Consider the following 23,604-nt stretch of genomic DNA (forward strand, 5'->3'; position numbering starts at 1 on the left):
TATTTTAGGCCTTTTTCCTTTTTTCAAAACCATTTCTCTTTCAACAAATGATTTCAAAATTTCTTCTATTCAATCGAAAAAGGGGTGCAACAATATTTATGTTAATATTACCTAAAAGATTGGTTGGAATAAATGTTATTCCATTTTTGAATTTGATAGTATGTTTTATTTTTTTTTATATTTGATAAGTTGTTTTCAAATATTATTTCCTTATTAACAATAGTCATTTGTAAGCATGGTATTGTGTTAGTGTGTTAAGTTTAGTTAATGTTTCTAGAAATGTTACTCATTGACAAATGCCTACATGTTAAGTATGTAATTTCAAATTGTGATGATATCTTAGATGTTGTTAATCTGTTGGAAATGTAATTTGCTCATAACCGCATACAACATGGTAAGTATGTAATCCAAAAATTGAAAGTTGTTTATCTAATTAAAATAAATAAAAAATAAGAAAAAAGGATAGGGAGTTGGGAGCTCTCTAAAGGGGTCAGTACAAAAAATCCCTTTGCAATACACACGCGCACATGCATATACATAGACTCTAGCAGCGGTTTCATTAGATTTATTCTTATATTTTGTAAAACAAATTAAATAAGTAAAATAAAGTTAGATTACCAAAAAGCAAATAAGGACTTCTATACATATAATTTTAAGATTTCACCCACTGAAAGCAACTAAAAATCATGACATGTTTAAATATGGGAATTCCTAAAATCAAAGAAATAGACCATCATTTTAGTTTTTGTACTTGAATGGGACTGTACATAATTTGTTGAAAGATTTTGTAAATTTGAAAATCAATTTTTCAAATTAATAAATTGATTGAAAGTTGATTGATAAAAGATTTAGTAGGGCATAATTGATATGAATGTATATACAGAAATTAATAAATTAATAAAAAGTTGCTATAAATAAGGAAGTGAGAAGGGAATAGAGTTAATTGTTTAAAAAAACTGGAACAGAATTAAAAAATAAAACAAGCAAACATTATGAAATCCACATAGCAAAAAGATAGATAGTCCATTTGGCAAAATGTTAGATTAGTCAATTCAGCAACTTTCCAAAATAAAAATTGAATATTGTTTTATTATATATACTATGCACAAGTTCTTTTTATCTCAAGATTTTGTTTTTAGACGAGCATGAATAAAGAACTAAAATAACAAAATTGTTAAATTTTGAAACACTAAACATAAGACAAACACTGAAATTAAATAATATAAAAATACATCAATGGTGATAAAGTATCATGTGAGAAAAGTAAACATATTAGAGAATATTATCAATATTTGATTAATTGTTTAGAAAATGTAAAGAAAAGAAATTAATAAGAAAAATTCTTTAAAGGAAAAAGAGCAAAAAGATGTCCACATAAGTAACATGTGATCATGACTCTAAAAAATAGGTAAATGATCTTAAGTTTTCTAATTAGAAAGAAATAGAAAATATCTTTCCTTTTTTGTATGTTGGAGAATGGGTGGAAATTAATTACAATTTTATAAATTTATAATTCATTAATTATAAGAAAAAATACATATAGTTCTTTCAATTTTACAAATTAGAGAATGAACATCCTAGATAGATTATATAAAATAAAAAAATGCAATTAATACAAAATCTTTAGATGTAATGAAAAAATAATAGAACGTAAATGCACTTAGAATTTGATGCTTTGATGAATAAATTTTTTTTAGAAGAAGAACCTAATAGATAGATGATAGTTTTAATACACTAAAGCAATAGAAATTGGAAAAGAAAAATTAATTTGGGAGGCAGTTATTTTATTTATTTTTAAAAAATCTATAAAAAAGACCATCAACTTTTTTCTAATTCGTGCGATACATCAAAATGAATTTTAGTCTATAATAAGTTGATAAGAAATTGGATCGCAATGGAGAAAACATATAATAAATAGTGAGAAAATCTTAGAAAAAGTATAACTATTTATACAACTCAAATGGATTAGTATAAGTCACATGCTAAAAAAATGGAATACAGGATGATAAAAAAATGAAATTGTCAACGTTTTTAGAAGTGTTAACAAATAATCAAGCCAAACAATAGACATAGAAAACATGATATGAGAAAATGAAGAAAATGAAAGCTATATATTGATTGATAAAAAAATAAAATAAAAAAGCAAAATCAACAATCTTAAAAAACAAGAAGTGAACAGTGTTTGAAACTATGGATCCATGGATATAAAAAATCAATGAAAATGTGTATAAAGTAGGAAATCCATATGTAGATTTAAATTTGTTATAAAAAAAAGGAAGGAATGAAGTATAGAAAAAAAAATAAAAATTGTCTACATTTTGGTGACAGTTAATTCTAGAACACATAATCAAACCAAATAATAAAAATACAAAATGTGATTGTAGAGAATTGAACAATAAGAAAAACGATAAGTTTATTGATAAAAAAGATTTAGTAAGACATAATTAATAAAAACATATATAAGGAAAAAAATTAATAAATTGATTAAAAGTTGTTATAAATAGGAAGTGAAAGGGAAGAGAATTAATTGTTATGAAAAATAAAAAGAATAAAAAAGGAAGAGATCAATATGTTGATTGAAATTTGTTATAAATACGAAGGTAATGAATTATAGGAAAAAATAAAAATTTTTCAAAATTAAGTAATAGTAACTTCTAATATAAAGAAACTTCTATTATATAATCAAGCCAAATAATAAATTATAAAACATGATTAGAGAGATAAAAAAAATTATTAGTCGATTGATAAAAAGATTTGGAAAAACAAACGTACATGAGGTGGAAACTAATAAATCGATTAAAAGATACTATAAATAAGGGAGTGAAAAAGGGAAGGGACTAATTGTTACTGGAAAAAAAAAAAACACCGAAAAGCATCAAGATTAAGGAGGGAAGAAGGTCAGCAAATTGAAGCAAGGACGTTTCAAAAGAGGGGGGATGAGAGATGAATTAGGTGGTACACAGGGAGCGACGTGAGTGAGAAGTCTCAGTTCGAACCCTTCCGCCTGCTTACACTTAGGGAAAAAAAAGAAAGAAAGAAAAGGAGTAAGGGCCTTTCAAAACTGGACCCCGCACTCTACGTCGAAGGCGGAAGTACTCTAACAGATAGGAAATGACACAAGTACACACAACCAACCGAATGCGCGAAAGATTCAGTGTCCATCTCCGAGCGCCGTCGTTTCATAGGGGGATGATGGAAGACGGACAAACGCGAAAATGGAAGCGATACGGAAGAGACACGACTTACTCACCTATAAACAATCTGGATGACGGCTGTCTGATGCATATCTTCAGCTTTCTTTCCCCTAAACCTGGTATATGTACCCACAATTTCAATAAATCATGTTTCTTTGCTGGATAGGAAACCCTATTCTTATCTGATTAGCTGAATTTGTAGCTTTACTCAATATAGCTAATATGTTGAAACCCATGTCTAAATTTTGATTCTATTTCACTTTATTCTGCAGTATATTTGCTTAATTGTTTGATTTCTACTCTTTTTTTAACGCATTAAGTTATAAAGTTTCAATTTTTAATTGAGAAATCCTTAATTGTGATTTTTAAGCTGAATTCAAGCCTTTTCCTACTGTGCTGTAGGGTTTTTTGAGTTCACTGAAGTCAAAGCTTTTACCTTTACCATAAAGGAGTCAGTTTATTTTTTGGATTTTTGTGACCATTGTTGAACCTTTTGCTGATTATCTTTTTGATAAGTTGTTTTGTATAAATCCGAATCCTGTTATTCATATTTTAGCAAAGAGTCGACATTAAGCATTTGCACTTGATATGTTTAGTTTGGTTTCCGCGTTCTCCCTTAAACATGTTATTTTAAATTTTGATTGTTGCCAAACAATGCATGCAATTAAAGGGCTGTATGCATTTCTAGAATACGACGTTAGGTGGTATGCAATATACATGAATGTTATTAAATGTGTAGCTAAAAATTATATACCAGAAAGCATTCATTTAGTTATCATTCTGCGCTCAAGTATTGGATGACTAGTAGAATAAGTGTTTTTTGTAATCACCGTGAAAGTGTTGTTGATTTAAGTCGTCGAGCGGAATGAAGCAGCCATAAAGTCACAGTTTTAAGAAAATTAAGCACAGAAAGGAAAAGGCTATTATTTTCTTATAAAAGATTAACATGGTGCCAGATAATTAGCTTGCACACATGTATGATCCATTATTATATGATCTTTGTCACAAATTGCTGTTGAGCTTGCAGATCGGTATAACACCGCCCTCGTTTGCCACAGATGGCACTTCCTTGCTTGTCATCCACGGCTTTGGCTTCGCGTAGATCGTTCTGTCAAAAATTTATCTAAGCCAGGTGTCTTCCCCAGCATTGAAACAGCTGTTGCTGCAGCAAGGTTAGTAAAAACTACATTTACCTATGCTTGTTTCCCGGGTTATGTGCTAAGATTAGTATTCACTCAGACTTGAGCCTCAATAATATTCAGGCCGGGGGATACTATTCTGATTGCATCAGGCGGAAGTCATCTAGCATCCAACATCCAGATCAAAAAACCACTTTGCCTGGTAAGTTCAGGTGGTTTCTCGTAACATAATTTTCTTCATAAGTTTGAAAACCATGGTATAACAAAATTTTAATTCCTCTCTGTACTTATTTAGCTTGATGCGTGCATTTTAGTGTGGAGGTAGCAAATTTGTTCAAAAGTTGGAAATGTGTGTTTTAGTGTACTCGATGCCCTTTTCTATTCAGTAGACCATGCAGTTGGAGCCTTCTACTCATGTACAAGCCATTAGAATTGAAGGCTCTCGTTGATTTAGTTACATTTGGTCGTCTTTAGTTTTTTTATTAGAACGGGTAGATATTCATCAGGTGAGTTGCTTTGCTTACAAGGTACTTTTGTACTCATAAGTTGTATAACTAAAAACAGGACTAATAATGAGGCTCCACTGTCCAGAGGTTGCCAATTACATGATTGATCTTTCTGATATTTATTGGACAGTGTTAATTTTTTCTGTCTTATTTCCCTCTGCAAGCGTCTTGAACCTTTCTTTCTTTTCGATGTCCATATATTGATTGATCCTAAGAATATTAATGTGCCTAATGTTAAGAACATGGTTGTGTCCCCATACATACTCAAGGGATTTGTGGTGTTTCATCATGGTGAGAATGGATTGGAGAAAGAGTTCTAGTTTAGCTTCATGAAATCTGTGAGGTGTAGATAATTTTAGCAGACATTGTACATTGTTAAAATATGGTGAAGATGATTGTTTTTTGGATCAGAAATATTCTTTTTAAACTGCGTATGGATCTTGAGGTGGTAAAATCATGAAATGGCAAAAATCAGAATTTACTGAAACAGAGCTATGTTGCTAAAATTGCACGCAGTTTGCGTGTTTCTCTTTGTCACTTATTGTATGAAAAAATTTATGTTGGTAAGGAAAATGAAGAACTTTGGGATTGAAGAAAAAAGATAGAAAAGTAAACATTAGGATGCCATTTTCTACTTAACTTTCTTGTACAGATTGGAGCAGGGGAGCTTCCTGATGATACAACACTTGTCTGCTCACGAGGCTTTGACAGGTTCGCAAACTTCAAGTGTTTTGTTTGTTTTTTCCCTCTGTGCATTTGTTCCCGCTTAAAAATCATGGCGAGACTCTGGAAACTGATCATAAAAGAGCATGGTACCAAAATTCAGCAGGTGATGTATCGAAGACTAACTCTTGGTTGAAGAGTAAACAAACGATTTTGTGTTAGTAAAGAAAAATAAAGTTGAGGTGAACTGTGAAATGCAGAATCAATTGCAAAAATAAATGAGAAGATTACCTTGCTCTTTTTTGTTTTTGGCCCAGTAATATCTTTTCATGTTATATACGATCATGAAATAGTTATGGGTTTTGCGTCTTATATGAGATGGTTAGCGCACATGGCTTTGATGGGTTTTAGAGAAAGCTTTTCTTGCATTTCTTTTGTACAGAGAGTCAGTAGGAAATTTCATTGATAATATCTAGTATATGCAATGTCTTGTTTTAACTGAATGCTTGCAGTGTACATAATCCTTTAGAACCAATGCTGATAAAATTGTTGCTCTGCTATTTCATAGAACAAGATTAAATTCTTTTTGGGTCTTTGATATAAATTGATTTACCTTCCACAAGGTCATTTCCAATTATGTGGAGTATCCCCGATCTTTCTTTTTCGGTTTAAAATATATTGTTCTGAACTTTGTTGTCTGATTACAGAAAGCGGCTTCTTACACTTTCAATTATTTAACAAATAATGACAACCTTGGCTCCATTTTTCTTGAAACAGTTAATTATAGTAGTATTTTGAAATCGGTTTCTTTTTTATTCTGATTTATTCTATGCAATTATCTCTAAAATGTTTTTGGAGTTAAATCTTTCGTGGGTCTAAATAACATGTTATTGAGTGGCTTCACGGGTTCGTCAATTCTTTTGCCTAGAATAGAGTGTTTGCTGTGTAAAGAGTGCAATGGGCATTTTCAGAAGGGTTTAGTTGGTGGTGTGGATTGTTATAGTCTGTAGTAGTGAACTAGCGATGAGCTCTAGGAAAGATGTTTGTCAGATAGCTTTATCCACTTTTGTTGTGCAATTGATTTGTGTATAGAAAAGTATGTAGCTGTTTGTTTAGCTGTTTATAATGAAATATAGCTGTCCATCTAACTTTTTAACTTCGGTCTTGAAACTGCTTCACTGTTGACCAAAAATTCTCCGTATATGCTGTTTATATTCTGTTTATGTTCTTGTGCAGTGCACTGGAGTTTTCATCCACCTGTAAACTGGCTAATTTGACAGTCCGGGCAGAGCTTGGTTGCTGCCTGCTTCATAGGAGTGGAAGGCTAATAATCGATAGCTGTATTCTTCAGTGTGAGTCAAATCCATTGGACCATCTCTCATATGCAATAGTGAGCACAGCCAGTGCCACTGAGTACGAGGTAGTGCCATCTGCTGTAAAGAGCTGCAGTGACAGTGTGTCTGTTTCCCAAACTAGAATTGAGGGAGGTGCTAAGGCTGTTTTAGCCAGTGGGGCTCTTTCATTGCAGCAAGTTCGTGTAATTTATGCACGGGCTTCTGTCTTTTTCTGGTTTGACATGGAGCATCAACAACAATAATCACTAACCATGTTGTAATTGGAGGAGTTAGATCGTGTATTTAGTCTGAAGTTGATGCTACTGGAGGCCGATTATGTTGCTCATCATTTTATTTTAATTCTCGTTGGAATTTATTATTCCAATTGCTTGGTTGCTGTTGCATTTAAGACGTACAACTCATTTTCTTACTGTAATATATATTATTTTGCTCTTCAAAGAAAATTTATGAAACGATCCAGCATAATAATGCAATTGAACAGCTTCATACTGATTTTTTGTTGAGAATATCACAGTGGTACATCGACTATTTTCTCCTTGGGTTGCTCTAGTAATCAAAAAGGTACAAAAATCTTTTTGTGCAATGAATTAGCAATTTGAGGTATGCGGATTAAAATTACGTTAATCATGCGGATTTGGATGTACAACAAACTGCCTCCAATTCCGATCGAAGCATAACCGAAAATAAAGCAAGCCTTTTTGGACCATACAAATCAGGTAGCCATCCAGCAGGCATGGTCTCGGCCCTCGCACAAGTCGTTCGCTGGTAAGAAAACATAGATTGCCACCAAAAAACTATACATCCTTCTATGCTAGCCATACATGCTTAAATGTAAGGTGTGATACAATTTAGATTTTCTTGTTCACACAGCGTCCTTTGCTTAACAAGAGTGTTAACTCACTTTAGCATGCATCTGAATTGACCTATTTTTGCTCTGAATCCATTCCTCATATCATATTCGAGACATGGCAGCAATAGTGCGAAAATCCAGAGATATATAAAAACGGCTGGACCCAATCGAATTGGTTTGGATTCTAGATGAAGTACTTGAAATAAAGTAGTTGCACCGCTAAACAGCAGGATTACTTCTGATCGTTGCCCTGCTAAACATTTTTCCTCATATTCCAAAGAGCAGCAACAATCTTTTGCTAGTGAGATGCAAACCCCTTTGCAGATGTTGATTCGGCGATCAGTCGGAATCATAGGAAGTCAATGCAACGTCACAACAGATTAAACCAAATTGCAAACAGTTACTGAAAGATTTCTTTTAACAAGTAGCTTTAAATCTTTGAAGTCTGCTGCACCACCCCAAATGATCTTTTCTTGGCTTAAATAAAAGCATGCAATTCCAAAATTTCACAGCAATTGTCCTTGAACAAAGTTCAATTTTGCAGACAAACTTCTAGTAAAATACAACATAAAAATTTCTTAGAAGTCCAATGGCATACCGCATACAACTCCCAGACCGGTCAAAACTGCACCCCCTTATAGTTGTCACAAAAAGAATGCATCATTTCATCAAAGTCACGCGCATTCTTTTACCTTCATTTTGTCTGTCCGCAGAAAATTTGCCCCTCGGAACTCATTAGAACTCCGCACCTACCCTTGTTGCATACCTGCATTTTTTGTTTCATTCATTTTTGTGGCATCCTACTGCTGTGTATTCACGTCAATTGAACACAACTTCATCATATGATGGAACTACCTAAAACCCAAGAAACTGTAAAAATCAAACAAAATAAAAAGGGTTAAAGAAGTTAATAAAATGGAACAAACAATCTATGTTGATTTATATTCTGAAGCATTTACTTCTAAGTTGTATCCTCTGATACGGTAAAAATCCCAGTTTATATTGAAAGTCGTAAACAAAGACAGCACATGGTGACATACTGCCATGACAGAGACTTCAATGGACCTAATTATAACCTAGTTCGCAATTGAGGAGACATGAAAAAGTATTATTGTTGGATATAACAAGGCTGATGCAATGCATCAGTGTCAAATACTGAAACAGATCCAAATATAAGCCCCAGTAAAATCCTTTAGTTGAATTACATGAATTCAATATCCTGTAAAGTACTACTTCAATCATAACAGGAATGTAGTTATTTTGAACTTCATATTTGTGCCTGCGTGATCTTAATACATGGGGCAACATTACTTTTAGCCTACAAAAAACTGAGCAATGTGTACATAGCCAACAAAAGCTGGATATCATATATGCAAAGGTTCAGCTAAAAAGTCAATGGAACTAGAATCTTTATTTGTCTATATATAATTTCAAATCTTAAGCTAGCAAGAAATAACTTCCAATCGAGGTGTGTGAGATTTTAGAGAAAATCTAAAGACAGAGAGTAAATCGCGTAGAACAAGAGAGACTACCTCTCTCTCTCTCTCTCCCTCTCTGTCATCTTCCTCTAGGCAATCTCCTAGTTGCAAAACTAGTGATCTCCTTCAAACCACCTTTCGTTCTGGGAAACACACCCAATATATCAATATGGCTAACCTATTATCCTCATTCCCACACAACAAATTGGTTTTCGACGTCAAATGTTCTACTTGTCCTGTTAAAATGGGTGATTTGAGCAGGTTTGAACAGGTCACAAATGGGTAACGTATATAATTGGATCAACCCATTTATACCCATATGGGTATACGGAATTACCCACTAATGACCCGCTTGAAATTTTACCTTTTTTTTTTTCCTTTCAAATGTTGTTTGACAAGAAATAACAACATTTATTGGCATTGGGTTGATAAGAAATTCAAATTTATTCGCTTATATTCACCAATAATTGAGTTTAAATGTGCAATTATTTTTAAATGGGTATAAATGGTTAATGCAGATCAACCAATTACCCACCAATTAAATGGGTTTAATTGAATCACCCATCTAAACCCATTCAAAGTTCATTCATACACAAATCCACTTATGAATGGGCGCGTTTGGGCGGATCAACATAATTAGGTTATGATTGACACCTGTAGCCGAGACATAATAGGATACCTGGATCTAGCAAAATTGCTTCTAGAAAGATTATAGCTCGCATTAGAAAGAGAAGCACATTAGAGGGTGCCTAGTTTGAATGTAAAATATAGAAAACCTAGGACAAGTGGTTACACCATTCTGTCACACTTATTTACTTAATAAGTGTTAACTAGGGGTGCAAACGAGCCGAGCTCGAGTCGAGCTTTGGCTAATCGAGCCGAGCTCAAGTTAATTTTGTGAAGCTCGAACTCGAGCTCGAGCTCGAGGTCGAGTCAAATTCGAGTCGAGCTCGAGCTTAAAAAATAAAAAAATAATTATTATTATTTTATTTTTAAAAAATAAAAAATAATTATTTATTTTTAAAAATGAATAAAATAATAATTTTTTTAATAAATAATAAAATATTAGGGATATATATGTAATTTTACTATTAAAATAAAAAAATATATATAATTGAGCTCGCGAGCCAACGAGCTTAATGTTTTTTATCTCGAGTTCGAGTTCGAGATCGACTTAATTAGCTCAAGCTCGACTCGAACTCGATATTGATGAGCTCGAGTCGAGCTCGTATGCGAGCCGCTCGCGATCGGCTCGTGAGCGGCTCGATTCGCGAAACACCCCTAGTGTTAACCTAAATTTAGGCTACAGTATCTGAAATCACACCATTGTGTCATGCTTATTTACTTAATATATGTCTCCACTAACTGCTATGTTGTGTGGTTCAAACCCAAGTCCTCACAATTAATGGTCTCCAAGAAGTCCTTGCATTAAACTAATCCATACTTAGATGACGCATTGCTACCAAATGCATGGGTCGAACACTGGACAAAATTTAGAATCATATATCAGTTTTCTTTCATTAGCGACTAGAGAACTGCAACTGACTTATGTGAATTCATGCAGGCAAGTCGGGCAATTCATAATATTTGCAAGAAAGCTGCTGTTATTATAGCGTTGATTACATGTAGTGAAAGGGCAAAGTAAGATGTATAATTATCAATGGAATATGTTAAATTCACCATGTAACAATGAGAAAGCTCACCTAATAATGTGTAGAAACAGAGGTGGCCAATATAATATCAAGAAGCTGATCTCCGTTGTAAAACCAAATCATTAGCAGAGTAATAATCAGCAATAAGTCGGTACATATATGAAGGATTATGTCCCCCGCTGTCAAAAAATAAATAATGAATCGGAAAAATTCCAGGAATGAAGAAATCTAAAATAAGTTTATAGCTATTTAATCCATGAAGTTCTTAGATAAAATATTTTAGTTTAACTACTAAAAAAACACTAAAGGTAATAGGTACTGCCTAGAACTATGAAAGACATCTTATAAAGCATTAATTAAACTTACGTATCAGTAATAAATAGGCTAACAAGATTTGGAGGCACATAATCAAATGCAGGATTCACAACATGCAGGATAGGAGAACCAGAGCCACTTCCAAAATCTAGGCAATCAGAAAATTCCCCAAAGTCCAAGAGCTCGGATGGGGACCTCAATTCATTCAGTAAGACCTCTGGATTGTGAGGATAGAGAGGGCACAGCTGCAACATGAGCAGAAGGGTAGTTAGCTAACATAAACTTCCATAAGTAAGAAGTGGTGAGATACACTGACCAGCGAGCTGGAGTCTTGCACATATAGAGATAGGGGGAGTGTGTCAAATTAGACACTCAAACATAATCAAGAAGTTAGCACATACAATGTAGTCCAACTTTAGATATAATAATAGCTAACACAGTGCCTTAAAGGATGGGATAGAAAAGGCCCGTGAGGTAGTGGAGCTAATTTATATATTGCACGATCAACAGATCAGTTGGAATTCAATTCAAACTGCTGAAGATTGCTTGTCAGGCATATCACTAGATCAGTGACAAGAAACTGATGCCCTTGCAGCACAGACTCATTCTTTGATTCAAGAAACCACAGAAGAACAAAACCAATTTCTGGTTTATAACTTCCAATACAGTTAACAGAACAGACAAATAGTGTCAGCAAAAAGTATTCCACAACAGTAAAGTGGGGCCAAATGAATCAATCATGCAGTTGTTTTAAGCTAAGTAACACTTAGCAATAGCTCACAAACCTGCTGAAATGCATGAAAGCACAATACTAAAAGGGTTGAGATTTTTTTAATATAACTGCTACCACTGCTTTGGTTCCATAAGCCAAAATCAATAAGCAAGATGTAAAAGTGTGAAATTTTAACTGAGAGATGCAAGCCCTAAATTTGGGGCCAGTGTCTCGTCAACTATACATTTGGCAAAAGCTGATTATTCAGAAGTGACTCTAGAAGATTAGATTTCCCACAATCTCACAGATGTTCCTATTTGTTGTGAAAAAATAAATTAAAAACTAAACATGGATGTTCTTAAAAAAAAAAAAGACTAATATAAACATGTTCAAACATGGATGTTCAAAGGTTGTAAAAACTTATTATTGATGAAAATGACCGAAATGCCATCAGATGCTGAATATAAGAAATTTCATGTTGAATAAGTAACTTTCTTGTATCACATATTTTATAATAAAAATTAAACCACCTAAAAGTATTTGATAGTTATACATTATAAAAACATTCTAAAAAGTTGAACATCAAACTTAAATTGTATTTCATTCTTGGTATTTTTGTAGTTTAAACAAGTTTGGAAGATAATTATTGTCCACAGAAAGTTCAGCTAACAGATTCTACTCCACAAGGTGTAATAGCATGGATTCATAATTAAATTAAATATTTATTTTAATAATGCATAACTCATATCACATAAATAAATAAAGTAATTTTAAAAAATAATTTTGTTAATTTTAAAAAATAAAGTATTAACTTTTATTAAATTTTTTACCTTTTGAATTTTTTATTTTCTAAAAATAATATTGTTAATTTCTGAGTTTGAACAATATAGCTTTTTCTATCTCTCAAAAATAATATATTTTTATTTTTTGAAAAATAATTATGCAGAATAATTATTTTCTATCTCTCAAGTTTGCTGGGCAAAATTTTGTCAGACTGCTAAATTTTGTAATGGGCGGCCTACCCATTACATGCATCATCAAGATGATGCGTGTAATGGATATTACACGACCATAATGGGTGGCCGTGTAACCAACCCATATTTTTGTCAGGCATGGCCCACCCATTATACTCCCGTTGAAGATGCTCTTAGTTTAATTCAGGACCACACCGTTCCACTGGAGTTTGTAAAGTGGGTTTTTAAATCAGAAAATAAATTTGCAATTCAACCCAAATTTTTTGAATAATTACATTATAGCTCCAAAACTTTTTTTTGCATTTAGGTCCTTATTTTAATTGCAATTTGATCCCTAAATTTTTTATATTATTTTTTATCCCTATTCTTTTCCAAAATTATATTTAGCATTAAAAACTTTCTAATTTTTCAATTAAGTCCCTGATGGCTTGTTAACTTTTCAATTATGATTGTTTCTTTCCTTTAATTACCGTTTATGTTTCTCAAGAATGCATTTAACTTGTTCTTTTGAATTCTTTTAGATTCTTTTGCATGTTTAACATGGTAATTTTGACTTTATTTATTTTTAATGCTTTGATTTTGAAGTATTTCATAAATAGCGGTACATTTACTCATTTGTTTATGTTTTGAGTGATATATAGGAGACATTGTATCTATCTTACCTCACCACCTCAAAAGAGAGGTATTCCTATAATTCCTTAAATTCTGCAAATACATACTCCTATGTGCTCCTACTTGCTTGTATGCTTTACATGATTCTCGTGTCATTTATTTTGTTTACATTAGTCTTTGTTTATTTATTTTTATGATTTTTAACTTAGTTTAAGCTTTCTTTTATTTTTAGGATACTTGAATACCCAAAAGATAAGTTATATTTTCTTGCATTTAAGAAAGTTGTAGTTAGGTTTATTTTTCCCTTCAAATATATAAATAAGTTAGATAAGCTTATGCTCTTATCTTTCTGCCATTTTAGATTATAGTTAGGTCCCCCAATATTATAGATCAATTTTGCTTGTCTTATGTGGTTTATGTGCTTATGTGCTTATGTTTCTTGACTTTTGCATTTAGATATCATGCTTATGTGTTAATGTGCCCTATGTGATCTTATGAGTTTACATATTTTAATTCATACTTTACTTCTTTATAATTAGGGTTAATTACATTTACCTCCCCTGAGGTTTGACCATATTACCAATCAATCCCTGTAATTTGTCCAAATAACGGTCTCACCCTTTGAATGATCAAACATTTAACAAAAACCTCCTTAATGCCGAAAATACCCTTATTGAGGCCATGTTGCATTAAAAAAAAAGAACATATTTTTATTTTATTAACCCTGAAACAATCCAAAAAAATAGAAAAAATTTTTGCTTATTATTTTATAAAAATCATATCTTTACTTCCACAAATAGTTTTGAATCAATAATTATTTTAAATCTTAAAAATGAATATTAAAAATTAAATAAATTTAAAGAAAAATAAGAAAGAAGCAATTATTTTTAATCCTCAAGTATGGTTCAAATTTGTGGTTCAAGGCATGTTTTCCTCAATTTGAACCATACTCCAGGAATTAAAATAATTTCTTCTTTTTTTATTTTTCTTTCAATTTATCTAATTTTTAATTTTCATTTTTAAGATTTAAAATAATTATTGATTCAAAACTATTTATGGAAGTAAAGATATGGTTTTTATAAAATAATAAGCAAAAACTTTTTCTATTTTTTTGGATTGCTTCAGGGTTAATAAAATAAAAATATGTTCTTTTTTTAATGCAACATGGCCTCAATAAGGGCATTTTCGGCATTAACGGGGTTTTTGTTAAATGTTTGATCATTCAAAGGGTGAGATTGTTATTTGGACAAATTACAGGGATTGATTGGTAATATGGTCAAACCTCATGGGAGGTAAATGTAATTAACCCTTATAATTATACAAATGAATTTATGACATCACCATACTAGTTTAATACTAGTTGTGACTTTTTTCCCATTTCTTTACCAATCTAATAATATTGAGGACTTGTAGAAGTGGATTACTCTAATGTTAGACTAGTATGCCCATTAGCGTGTTAGATTCATGTATCGCATGCCATGCATTTCATTTTCATGTATATTTTTTCTATTTTTAGGATCTTTTCTCATTTGTATTTCCCCCCTATTTTATGTCCTATCCCATATGTGTTTCAATCATTTCACTTAGATTTGCATGTCATATAGGAATTTAGAAATTAGACAGTTCTTTTGCTTGTTTAGGCTAGAAGAGTTAGCCTTTTGTGTATGAAAATGAGCGATTATGGTTAGTACTTCATTAATTTTGTATGAAAAAGGAGATCGTGTCATAAGTCTAAGTCCTTCATACCGGTTATGTTATATTCCTTTTCTTTGGTCACTTATACCTACATATAGACATTATAATGTTTATCTTTTTGAGTCTCATTTTGCATTGCTCAAAACCCTTTCAAAGGATTAACTTGGACTTTTCACAATTCATGCATTGGCACCAATTAAATCGTGATAGGATAATTCATCCTTCTCGATACTCTTAGGTTTAGATTTGCAGTCATTTAGGTGACATTCAAATGTGATAAGTTCAAGGGTTGTCTTAGAAAAATTAGAATAAATCTCACAACTAACTTTGGCTAACTATGAAAGGGTACTTAGGGTTCGAACAATCGCATTTTAGTCTTCTTTTACCACAACTGTGACTCCCAAACCTATTTCTTTTATTTTCAAAGACTAGGAATTCTTTAAAAAGGGTTTTTTCTTCTTTTACCTTCTCAAATTATTTTTCATGGTGATTTTGTATACCTAAAATCAATACCAACTGACATCTCCTTTTTTTTTTTCCTTTGAAAAACCTTTTTTAAACTAGTTTTTTGGCCAAATTTTTACACTTTTTTGAAGTTCTATTTTAGGCCTTTTTCCTTTTTTCAAAACCATTTCTCTTTCAACAAATGATTTCAAAATTTCTTCTATTCAATCGAAAAAGGGGTGCAACAATATTTATGTTAATATTACCTAAAAGATTGGTTGGAATAAATGTTATTCCATTTTTGAATTTGATAGTATGTTTTATTTTTTTTTATATTTGATAAGTTGTTTTCAAATATTATTTCCTTATTAACAATAGTCATTTGTAAGCATGGTATTGTGTTAGTGTGTTAAGTTTAGTTAATGTTTCTAGAAATGTTACTCATTGACAAATGCCTACATGTTAAGTATGTAATTTCAAATTGTGATGATATCTTAGATGTTGTTAATCTGTTGGAAATGTAATTTGCTCATAACCGCATACAACATGGTAAGTATGTAATCCAAAAATTGAAAGTTGTTTATCTAATTAAAATAAATAAAAAATAAGAAAAAAGGATAGGGAGTTGGGAGCTCTCTAAAGGGGTCAGTACAAAAAATCCCTTTGCAATACACACGCGCACATGCATATACATAGACTCTAGCAGCGGTTTCATTAGATTTATTCTTATATTTTGTAAAACAAATTAAATAAGTAAAATAAAGTTAGATTACCAAAAAGCAAATAAGGACTTCTATACATATAATTTTAAGATTTCACCCACTGAAAGCAACTAAAAATCATGACATGTTTAAATATGGGAATTCCTAAAATCAAAGAAATAGACCATCATTTTAGTTTTTGTACTTGAATGGGACTGTACATAATTTGTTGAAAGATTTTGTAAATTTGAAAATCAATTTTTCAAATTAATAAATTGATTGAAAGTTGATTGATAAAAGATTTAGTAGGGCATAATTGATATGAATGTATATACAGAAATTAATAAATTAATAAAAAGTTGCTATAAATAAGGAAGTGAGAAGGGAATAGAGTTAATTGTTTAAAAAAACTGGAACAGAATTAAAAAATAAAACAAGCAAACATTATGAAATCCACATAGCAAAAAGATAGATAGTCCATTTGGCAAAATGTTAGATTAGTCAATTCAGCAACTTTCCAAAATAAAAATTGAATATTGTTTTATTATATATACTATGCACAAGTTCTTTTTATCTCAAGATTTTGTTTTTAGACGAGCATGAATAAAGAACTAAAATAACAAAATTGTTAAATTTTGAAACACTAAACATAAGACAAACACTGAAATTAAATAATATAAAAATACATCAATGGTGATAAAGTATCATGTGAGAAAAGTAAACATATTAGAGAATATTATCAATATTTGATTAATTGTTTAGAAAATGTAAAGAAAAGAAATTAATAAGAAAAATTCTTTAAAGGAAAAAGAGCAAAAAGATGTCCACATAAGTAACATGTGATCATGACTCTAAAAAATAGGTAAATGATCTTAAGTTTTCTAATTAGAAAGAAATAGAAAATATCTTTCCTTTTTTGTATGTTGGAGAATGGGTGGAAATTAATTACAATTTTATAAATTTATAATTCATTAATTATAAGAAAAAATACATATAGTTCTTTCAATTTTACAAATTAGAGAATGAACATCCTAGATAGATTATATAAAATAAAAAAATGCAATTAATACAAAATCTTTAGATGTAATGAAAAAATAATAGAACGTAAATGCACTTAGAATTTGATGCTTTGATGAATAAATTTTTTTTAGAAGAAGAACCTAATAGATAGATGATAGTTTTAATACACTAAAGCAATAGAAATTGGAAAAGAAAAATTAATTTGGGAGGCAGTTATTTTATTTATTTTTAAAAAATCTATAAAAAAGACCATCAACTTTTTTCTAATTCGTGCGATACATCAAAATGAATTTTAGTCTATAATAAGTTGATAAGAAATTGGATCGCAATGGAGAAAACATATAATAAATAGTGAGAAAATCTTAGAAAAAGTATAACTATTTATACAACTCAAATGGATTAGTATAAGTCACATGCTAAAAAAATGGAATACAGGATGATAAAAAAATGAAATTGTCAACGTTTTTAGAAGTGTTAACAAATAATCAAGCCAAACAATAGACATAGAAAACATGATATGAGAAAATGAAGAAAATGAAAGCTATATATTGATTGATAAAAAAATAAAATAAAAAAGCAAAATCAACAATCTTAAAAAACAAGAAGTGAACAGTGTTTGAAACTATGGATCCATGGATATAAAAAATCAATGAAAATGTGTATAAAGTAGGAAATCCATATGTAGATTTAAATTTGTTATAAAAAAAAGGAAGGAATGAAGTATAGAAAAAAAAATAAAAATTGTCTACATTTTGGTGACAGTTAATTCTAGAACACATAATCAAACCAAATAATAAAAATACAAAATGTGATTGTAGAGAATTGAACAATAAGAAAAACGATAAGTTTATTGATAAAAAAGATTTAGTAAGACATAATTAATAAAAACATATATAAGGAAAAAAATTAATAAATTGATTAAAAGTTGTTATAAATAGGAAGTGAAAGGGAAGAGAATTAATTGTTATGAAAAATAAAAAGAATAAAAAAGGAAGAGATCAATATGTTGATTGAAATTTGTTATAAATACGAAGGTAATGAATTATAGGAAAAAATAAAAATTTTTCAAAATTAAGTAATAGTAACTTCTAATATAAAGAAACTTCTATTATATAATCAAGCCAAATAATAAATTATAAAACATGATTAGAGAGATAAAAAAAATTATTAGTCGATTGATAAAAAGATTTGGAAAAACAAACGTACATGAGGTGGAAACTAATAAATCGATTAAAAGATACTATAAATAAGGGAGTGAAAAAGGGAAGGGACTAATTGTTACTGGAAAAAAAAAAAACACCGAAAAGCATCAAGATTAAGGAGGGAAGAAGGTCAGCAAATTGAAGCAAGGACGTTTCAAAAGAGGGGGGATGAGAGATGAATTAGGTGGTACACAGGGAGCGACGTGAGTGAGAAGTCTCAGTTCGAACCCTTCCGCCTGCTTACACTTAGGGAAAAAAAAGAAAGAAAGAAAAGGAGTAAGGGCCTTTCAAAACTGGACCCCGCACTCTACGTCGAAGGCGGAAGTACTCTAACAGATAGGAAATGACACAAGTACACACAACCAACCGAATGCGCGAAAGATTCAGTGTCCATCTCCGAGCGCCGTCGTTTCATAGGGGGATGATGGAAGACGGACAAACGCGAAAATGGAAGCGATACGGAAGAGACACGACTTACTCACCTATAAACAATCTGGATGACGGCTGTCTGATGCATATCTTCAGCTTTCTTTCCCCTAAACCTGGTATATGTACCCACAATTTCAATAAATCATGTTTCTTTGCTGGATAGGAAACCCTATTCTTATCTGATTAGCTGAATTTGTAGCTTTACTCAATATAGCTAATATGTTGAAACCCATGTCTAAATTTTGATTCTATTTCACTTTATTCTGCAGTATATTTGCTTAATTGTTTGATTTCTACTCTTTTTTTAACGCATTAAGTTATAAAGTTTCAATTTTTAATTGAGAAATCCTTAATTGTGATTTTTAAGCTGAATTCAAGCCTTTTCCTACTGTGCTGTAGGGTTTTTTGAGTTCACTGAAGTCAAAGCTTTTACCTTTACCATAAAGGAGTCAGTTTATTTTTTGGATTTTTGTGACCATTGTTGAACCTTTTGCTGATTATCTTTTTGATAAGTTGTTTTGTATAAATCCGAATCCTGTTATTCATATTTTAGCAAAGAGTCGACATTAAGCATTTGCACTTGATATGTTTAGTTTGGTTTCCGCGTTCTCCCTTAAACATGTTATTTTAAATTTTGATTGTTGCCAAACAATGCATGCAATTAAAGGGCTGTATGCATTTCTAGAATACGACGTTAGGTGGTATGCAATATACATGAATGTTATTAAATGTGTAGCTAAAAATTATATACCAGAAAGCATTCATTTAGTTATCATTCTGCGCTCAAGTATTGGATGACTAGTAGAATAAGTGTTTTTTGTAATCACCGTGAAAGTGTTGTTGATTTAAGTCGTCGAGCGGAATGAAGCAGCCATAAAGTCACAGTTTTAAGAAAATTAAGCACAGAAAGGAAAAGGCTATTATTTTCTTATAAAAGATTAACATGGTGCCAGATAATTAGCTTGCACACATGTATGATCCATTATTATATGATCTTTGTCACAAATTGCTGTTGAGCTTGCAGATCGGTATAACACCGCCCTCGTTTGCCACAGATGGCACTTCCTTGCTTGTCATCCACGGCTTTGGCTTCGCGTAGATCGTTCTGTCAAAAATTTATCTAAGCCAGGTGTCTTCCCCAGCATTGAAACAGCTGTTGCTGCAGCAAGGTTAGTAAAAACTACATTTACCTATGCTTGTTTCCCGGGTTATGTGCTAAGATTAGTATTCACTCAGACTTGAGCCTCAATAATATTCAGGCCGGGGGATACTATTCTGATTGCATCAGGCGGAAGTCATCTAGCATCCAACATCCAGATCAAAAAACCACTTTGCCTGGTAAGTTCAGGTGGTTTCTCGTAACATAATTTTCTTCATAAGTTTGAAAACCATGGTATAACAAAATTTTAATTCCTCTCTGTACTTATTTAGCTTGATGCGTGCATTTTAGTGTGGAGGTAGCAAATTTGTTCAAAAGTTGGAAATGTGTGTTTTAGTGTACTCGATGCCCTTTTCTATTCAGTAGACCATGCAGTTGGAGCCTTCTACTCATGTACAAGCCATTAGAATTGAAGGCTCTCGTTGATTTAGTTACATTTGGTCGTCTTTAGTTTTTTTATTAGAACGGGTAGATATTCATCAGGTGAGTTGCTTTGCTTACAAGGTACTTTTGTACTCATAAGTTGTATAACTAAAAACAGGACTAATAATGAGGCTCCACTGTCCAGAGGTTGCCAATTACATGATTGATCTTTCTGATATTTATTGGACAGTGTTAATTTTTTCTGTCTTATTTCCCTCTGCAAGCGTCTTGAACCTTTCTTTCTTTTCGATGTCCATATATTGATTGATCCTAAGAATATTAATGTGCCTAATGTTAAGAACATGGTTGTGTCCCCATACATACTCAAGGGATTTGTGGTGTTTCATCATGGTGAGAATGGATTGGAGAAAGAGTTCTAGTTTAGCTTCATGAAATCTGTGAGGTGTAGATAATTTTAGCAGACATTGTACATTGTTAAAATATGGTGAAGATGATTGTTTTTTGGATCAGAAATATTCTTTTTAAACTGCGTATGGATCTTGAGGTGGTAAAATCATGAAATGGCAAAAATCAGAATTTACTGAAACAGAGCTATGTTGCTAAAATTGCACGCAGTTTGCGTGTTTCTCTTTGTCACTTATTGTATGAAAAAATTTATGTTGGTAAGGAAAATGAAGAACTTTGGGATTGAAGAAAAAAGATAGAAAAGTAAACATTAGGATGCCATTTTCTACTTAACTTTCTTGTACAGATTGGAGCAGGGGAGCTTCCTGATGATACAACACTTGTCTGCTCACGAGGCTTTGACAGGTTCGCAAACTTCAAGTGTTTTGTTTGTTTTTTCCCTCTGTGCATTTGTTCCCGCTTAAAAATCATGGCGAGACTCTGGAAACTGATCATAAAAGAGCATGGTACCAAAATTCAGCAGGTGATGTATCGAAGACTAACTCTTGGTTGAAGAGTAAACAAACGATTTTGTGTTAGTAAAGAAAAATAAAGTTGAGGTGAACTGTGAAATGCAGAATCAATTGCAAAAATAAATGAGAAGATTACCTTGCTCTTTTTTGTTTTTGGCCCAGTAATATCTTTTCATGTTATATACGATCATGAAATAGTTATGGGTTTTGCGTCTTATATGAGATGGTTAGCGCACATGGCTTTGATGGGTTTTAGAGAAAGCTTTTCTTGCATTTCTTTTGTACAGAGAGTCAGTAGGAAATTTCATTGATAATATCTAGTATATGCAATGTCTTGTTTTAACTGAATGCTTGCAGTGTACATAATCCTTTAGAACCAATGCTGATAAAATTGTTGCTCTGCTATTTCATAGAACAAGATTAAATTCTTTTTGGGTCTTTGATATAAATTGATTTACCTTCCACAAGGTCATTTCCAATTATGTGGAGTATCCCCGATCTTTCTTTTTCGGTTTAAAATATATTGTTCTGAACTTTGTTGTCTGATTACAGAAAGCGGCTTCTTACACTTTCAATTATTTAACAAATAATGACAACCTTGGCTCCATTTTTCTTGAAACAGTTAATTATAGTAGTATTTTGAAATCGGTTTCTTTTTTATTCTGATTTATTCTATGCAATTATCTCTAAAATGTTTTTGGAGTTAAATCTTTCGTGGGTCTAAATAACATGTTATTGAGTGGCTTCACGGGTTCGTCAATTCTTTTGCCTAGAATAGAGTGTTTGCTGTGTAAAGAGTGCAATGGGCATTTTCAGAAGGGTTTAGTTGGTGGTGTGGATTGTTATAGTCTGTAGTAGTGAACTAGCGATGAGCTCTAGGAAAGATGTTTGTCAGATAGCTTTATCCACTTTTGTTGTGCAATTGATTTGTGTATAGAAAAGTATGTAGCTGTTTGTTTAGCTGTTTATAATGAAATATAGCTGTCCATCTAACTTTTTAACTTCGGTCTTGAAACTGCTTCACTGTTGACCAAAAATTCTCCGTATATGCTGTTTATATTCTGTTTATGTTCTTGTGCAGTGCACTGGAGTTTTCATCCACCTGTAAACTGGCTAATTTGACAGTCCGGGCAGAGCTTGGTTGCTGCCTGCTTCATAGGAGTGGAAGGCTAATAATCGATAGCTGTATTCTTCAGTGTGAGTCAAATCCATTGGACCATCTCTCATATGCAATAGTGAGCACAGCCAGTGCCACTGAGTACGAGGTAGTGCCATCTGCTGTAAAGAGCTGCAGTGACAGTGTGTCTGTTTCCCAAACTAGAATTGAGGGAGGTGCTAAGGCTGTTTTAGCCAGTGGGGCTCTTTCATTGCAGCAAGTTCGTGTAATTTATGCACGGGCTTCTGTCTTTTTCTGGTTTGACATGGAGCATCAACAACAATAATCACTAACCATGTTGTAATTGGAGGAGTTAGATCGTGTATTTAGTCTGAAGTTGATGCTACTGGAGGCCGATTATGTTGCTCATCATTTTATTTTAATTCTCGTTGGAATTTATTATTCCAATTGCTTGGTTGCTGTTGCATTTAAGACGTACAACTCATTTTCTTACTGTAATATATATTATTTTGCTCTTCAAAGAAAATTTATGAAACGATCCAGCATAATAATGCAATTGAACAGCTTCATACTGATTTTTTGTTGAGAATATCACAGTGGTACATCGACTATTTTCTCCTTGGGTTGCTCTAGTAATCAAAAAGGTACAAAAATCTTTTTGTGCAATGAATTAGCAATTTGAGGTATGCGGATTAAAATTACGTTAATCATGCGGATTTGGATGTACAACAAACTGCCTCCAATTCCGATCGAAGCATAACCGAAAATAAAGCAAGCCTTTTTGGACCATACAAATCAGGTAGCCATCCAGCAGGCATGGTCTCGGCCCTCGCACAAGTCGTTCGCTGGTAAGAAAACATAGATTGCCACCAAAAAACTATACATCCTTCTATGCTAGCCATACATGCTTAAATGTAAGGTGTGATACAATTTAGATTTTCTTGTTCACACAGCGTCCTTTGCTTAACAAGAGTGTTAACTCACTTTAGCATGCATCTGAATTGACCTATTTTTGCTCTGAATCCATTCCTCATATCATATTCGAGACATGGCAGCAATAGTGCGAAAATCCAGAGATATATAAAA

General features: G+C 32.0%; 2 protein-coding genes and 1 long non-coding RNA gene across 3 annotated transcripts; 2 read left to right on the forward strand and 1 right to left on the reverse strand.

Annotated features, from left to right (window-relative positions):
* The first annotated feature begins 2,846 nt into the window (after window positions 1-2,846).
* LOC140035329 (F-box protein SKIP5-like) lies at window positions 2,847-7,349 on the forward strand. Its single transcript, XM_072075912.1, has 5 exons — window positions 2,847-3,313; window positions 4,222-4,366; window positions 4,457-4,535; window positions 5,492-5,550; window positions 6,739-7,349. The coding sequence occupies exons 1-5, from the start codon at window positions 3,112-3,114 to the stop codon at window positions 7,097-7,099; spliced, it is 846 nt and encodes a 281-aa protein (XP_071932013.1). The 5' UTR covers window positions 2,847-3,111; the 3' UTR covers window positions 7,100-7,349.
* Window positions 7,350-8,156: 807 nt separating this feature from the next.
* On the reverse strand, window positions 8,157-12,407 carry LOC140035330 (uncharacterized). The gene is made up of 3 exons (XR_011839457.1): window positions 11,204-12,407; window positions 10,889-11,016; window positions 8,157-8,577 (listed from the first exon to the last, which is right to left on the reverse strand). It is a non-coding gene; the product is annotated as an uncharacterized lncRNA (long non-coding RNA).
* Window positions 12,408-18,657: 6,250 nt separating this feature from the next.
* On the forward strand, window positions 18,658-23,093 carry LOC113727309 (F-box protein SKIP5). The gene is made up of 5 exons (XM_027251396.2): window positions 18,658-19,057; window positions 19,966-20,110; window positions 20,201-20,279; window positions 21,236-21,294; window positions 22,483-23,093. Exons 1-5 carry the CDS (start codon window positions 18,856-18,858, stop codon window positions 22,841-22,843), a joined length of 846 nt encoding a protein of 281 aa, XP_027107197.1. The 5' UTR covers window positions 18,658-18,855; the 3' UTR covers window positions 22,844-23,093.
* The last annotated feature ends 511 nt before the right edge of the window (window positions 23,094-23,604 follow it).

This window comes from Coffea arabica, chromosome 2c (genome assembly GCF_036785885.1).
Source record: "Coffea arabica cultivar ET-39 chromosome 2c, Coffea Arabica ET-39 HiFi, whole genome shotgun sequence".
NCBI classification, from domain to species: domain Eukaryota; kingdom Viridiplantae; phylum Streptophyta; class Magnoliopsida; order Gentianales; family Rubiaceae; genus Coffea; species Coffea arabica.

Coding starts and splice junctions, on each gene's coding strand:
- LOC113727309 (XM_027251396.2), top strand. CDS start 18,856: ATGACACAAGTACACACAACCAACCGAATGCGCGAAAGATTCAGTGTC. Junction 19,058..19,965: donor CTTTCTTTCCCCTAAACCTG/GTATATGTACCC, acceptor TTGAGCTTGCAG/ATCGGTATAACACCGCCCTC. Junction 21,295..22,482: donor TGCTCACGAGGCTTTGACAG/GTTCGCAAACTT, acceptor GTTCTTGTGCAG/TGCACTGGAGTTTTCATCCA.
- LOC140035329 (XM_072075912.1), top strand. CDS start 3,112: ATGACACAAGTACACACAACCAACCGAATGCGCGAAAGATTCAGTGTC. Junction 4,367..4,456: donor ACAGCTGTTGCTGCAGCAAG/GTTAGTAAAAAC, acceptor AATAATATTCAG/GCCGGGGGATACTATTCTGA. Junction 4,536..5,491: donor TCAAAAAACCACTTTGCCTG/GTAAGTTCAGGT, acceptor TTTCTTGTACAG/ATTGGAGCAGGGGAGCTTCC.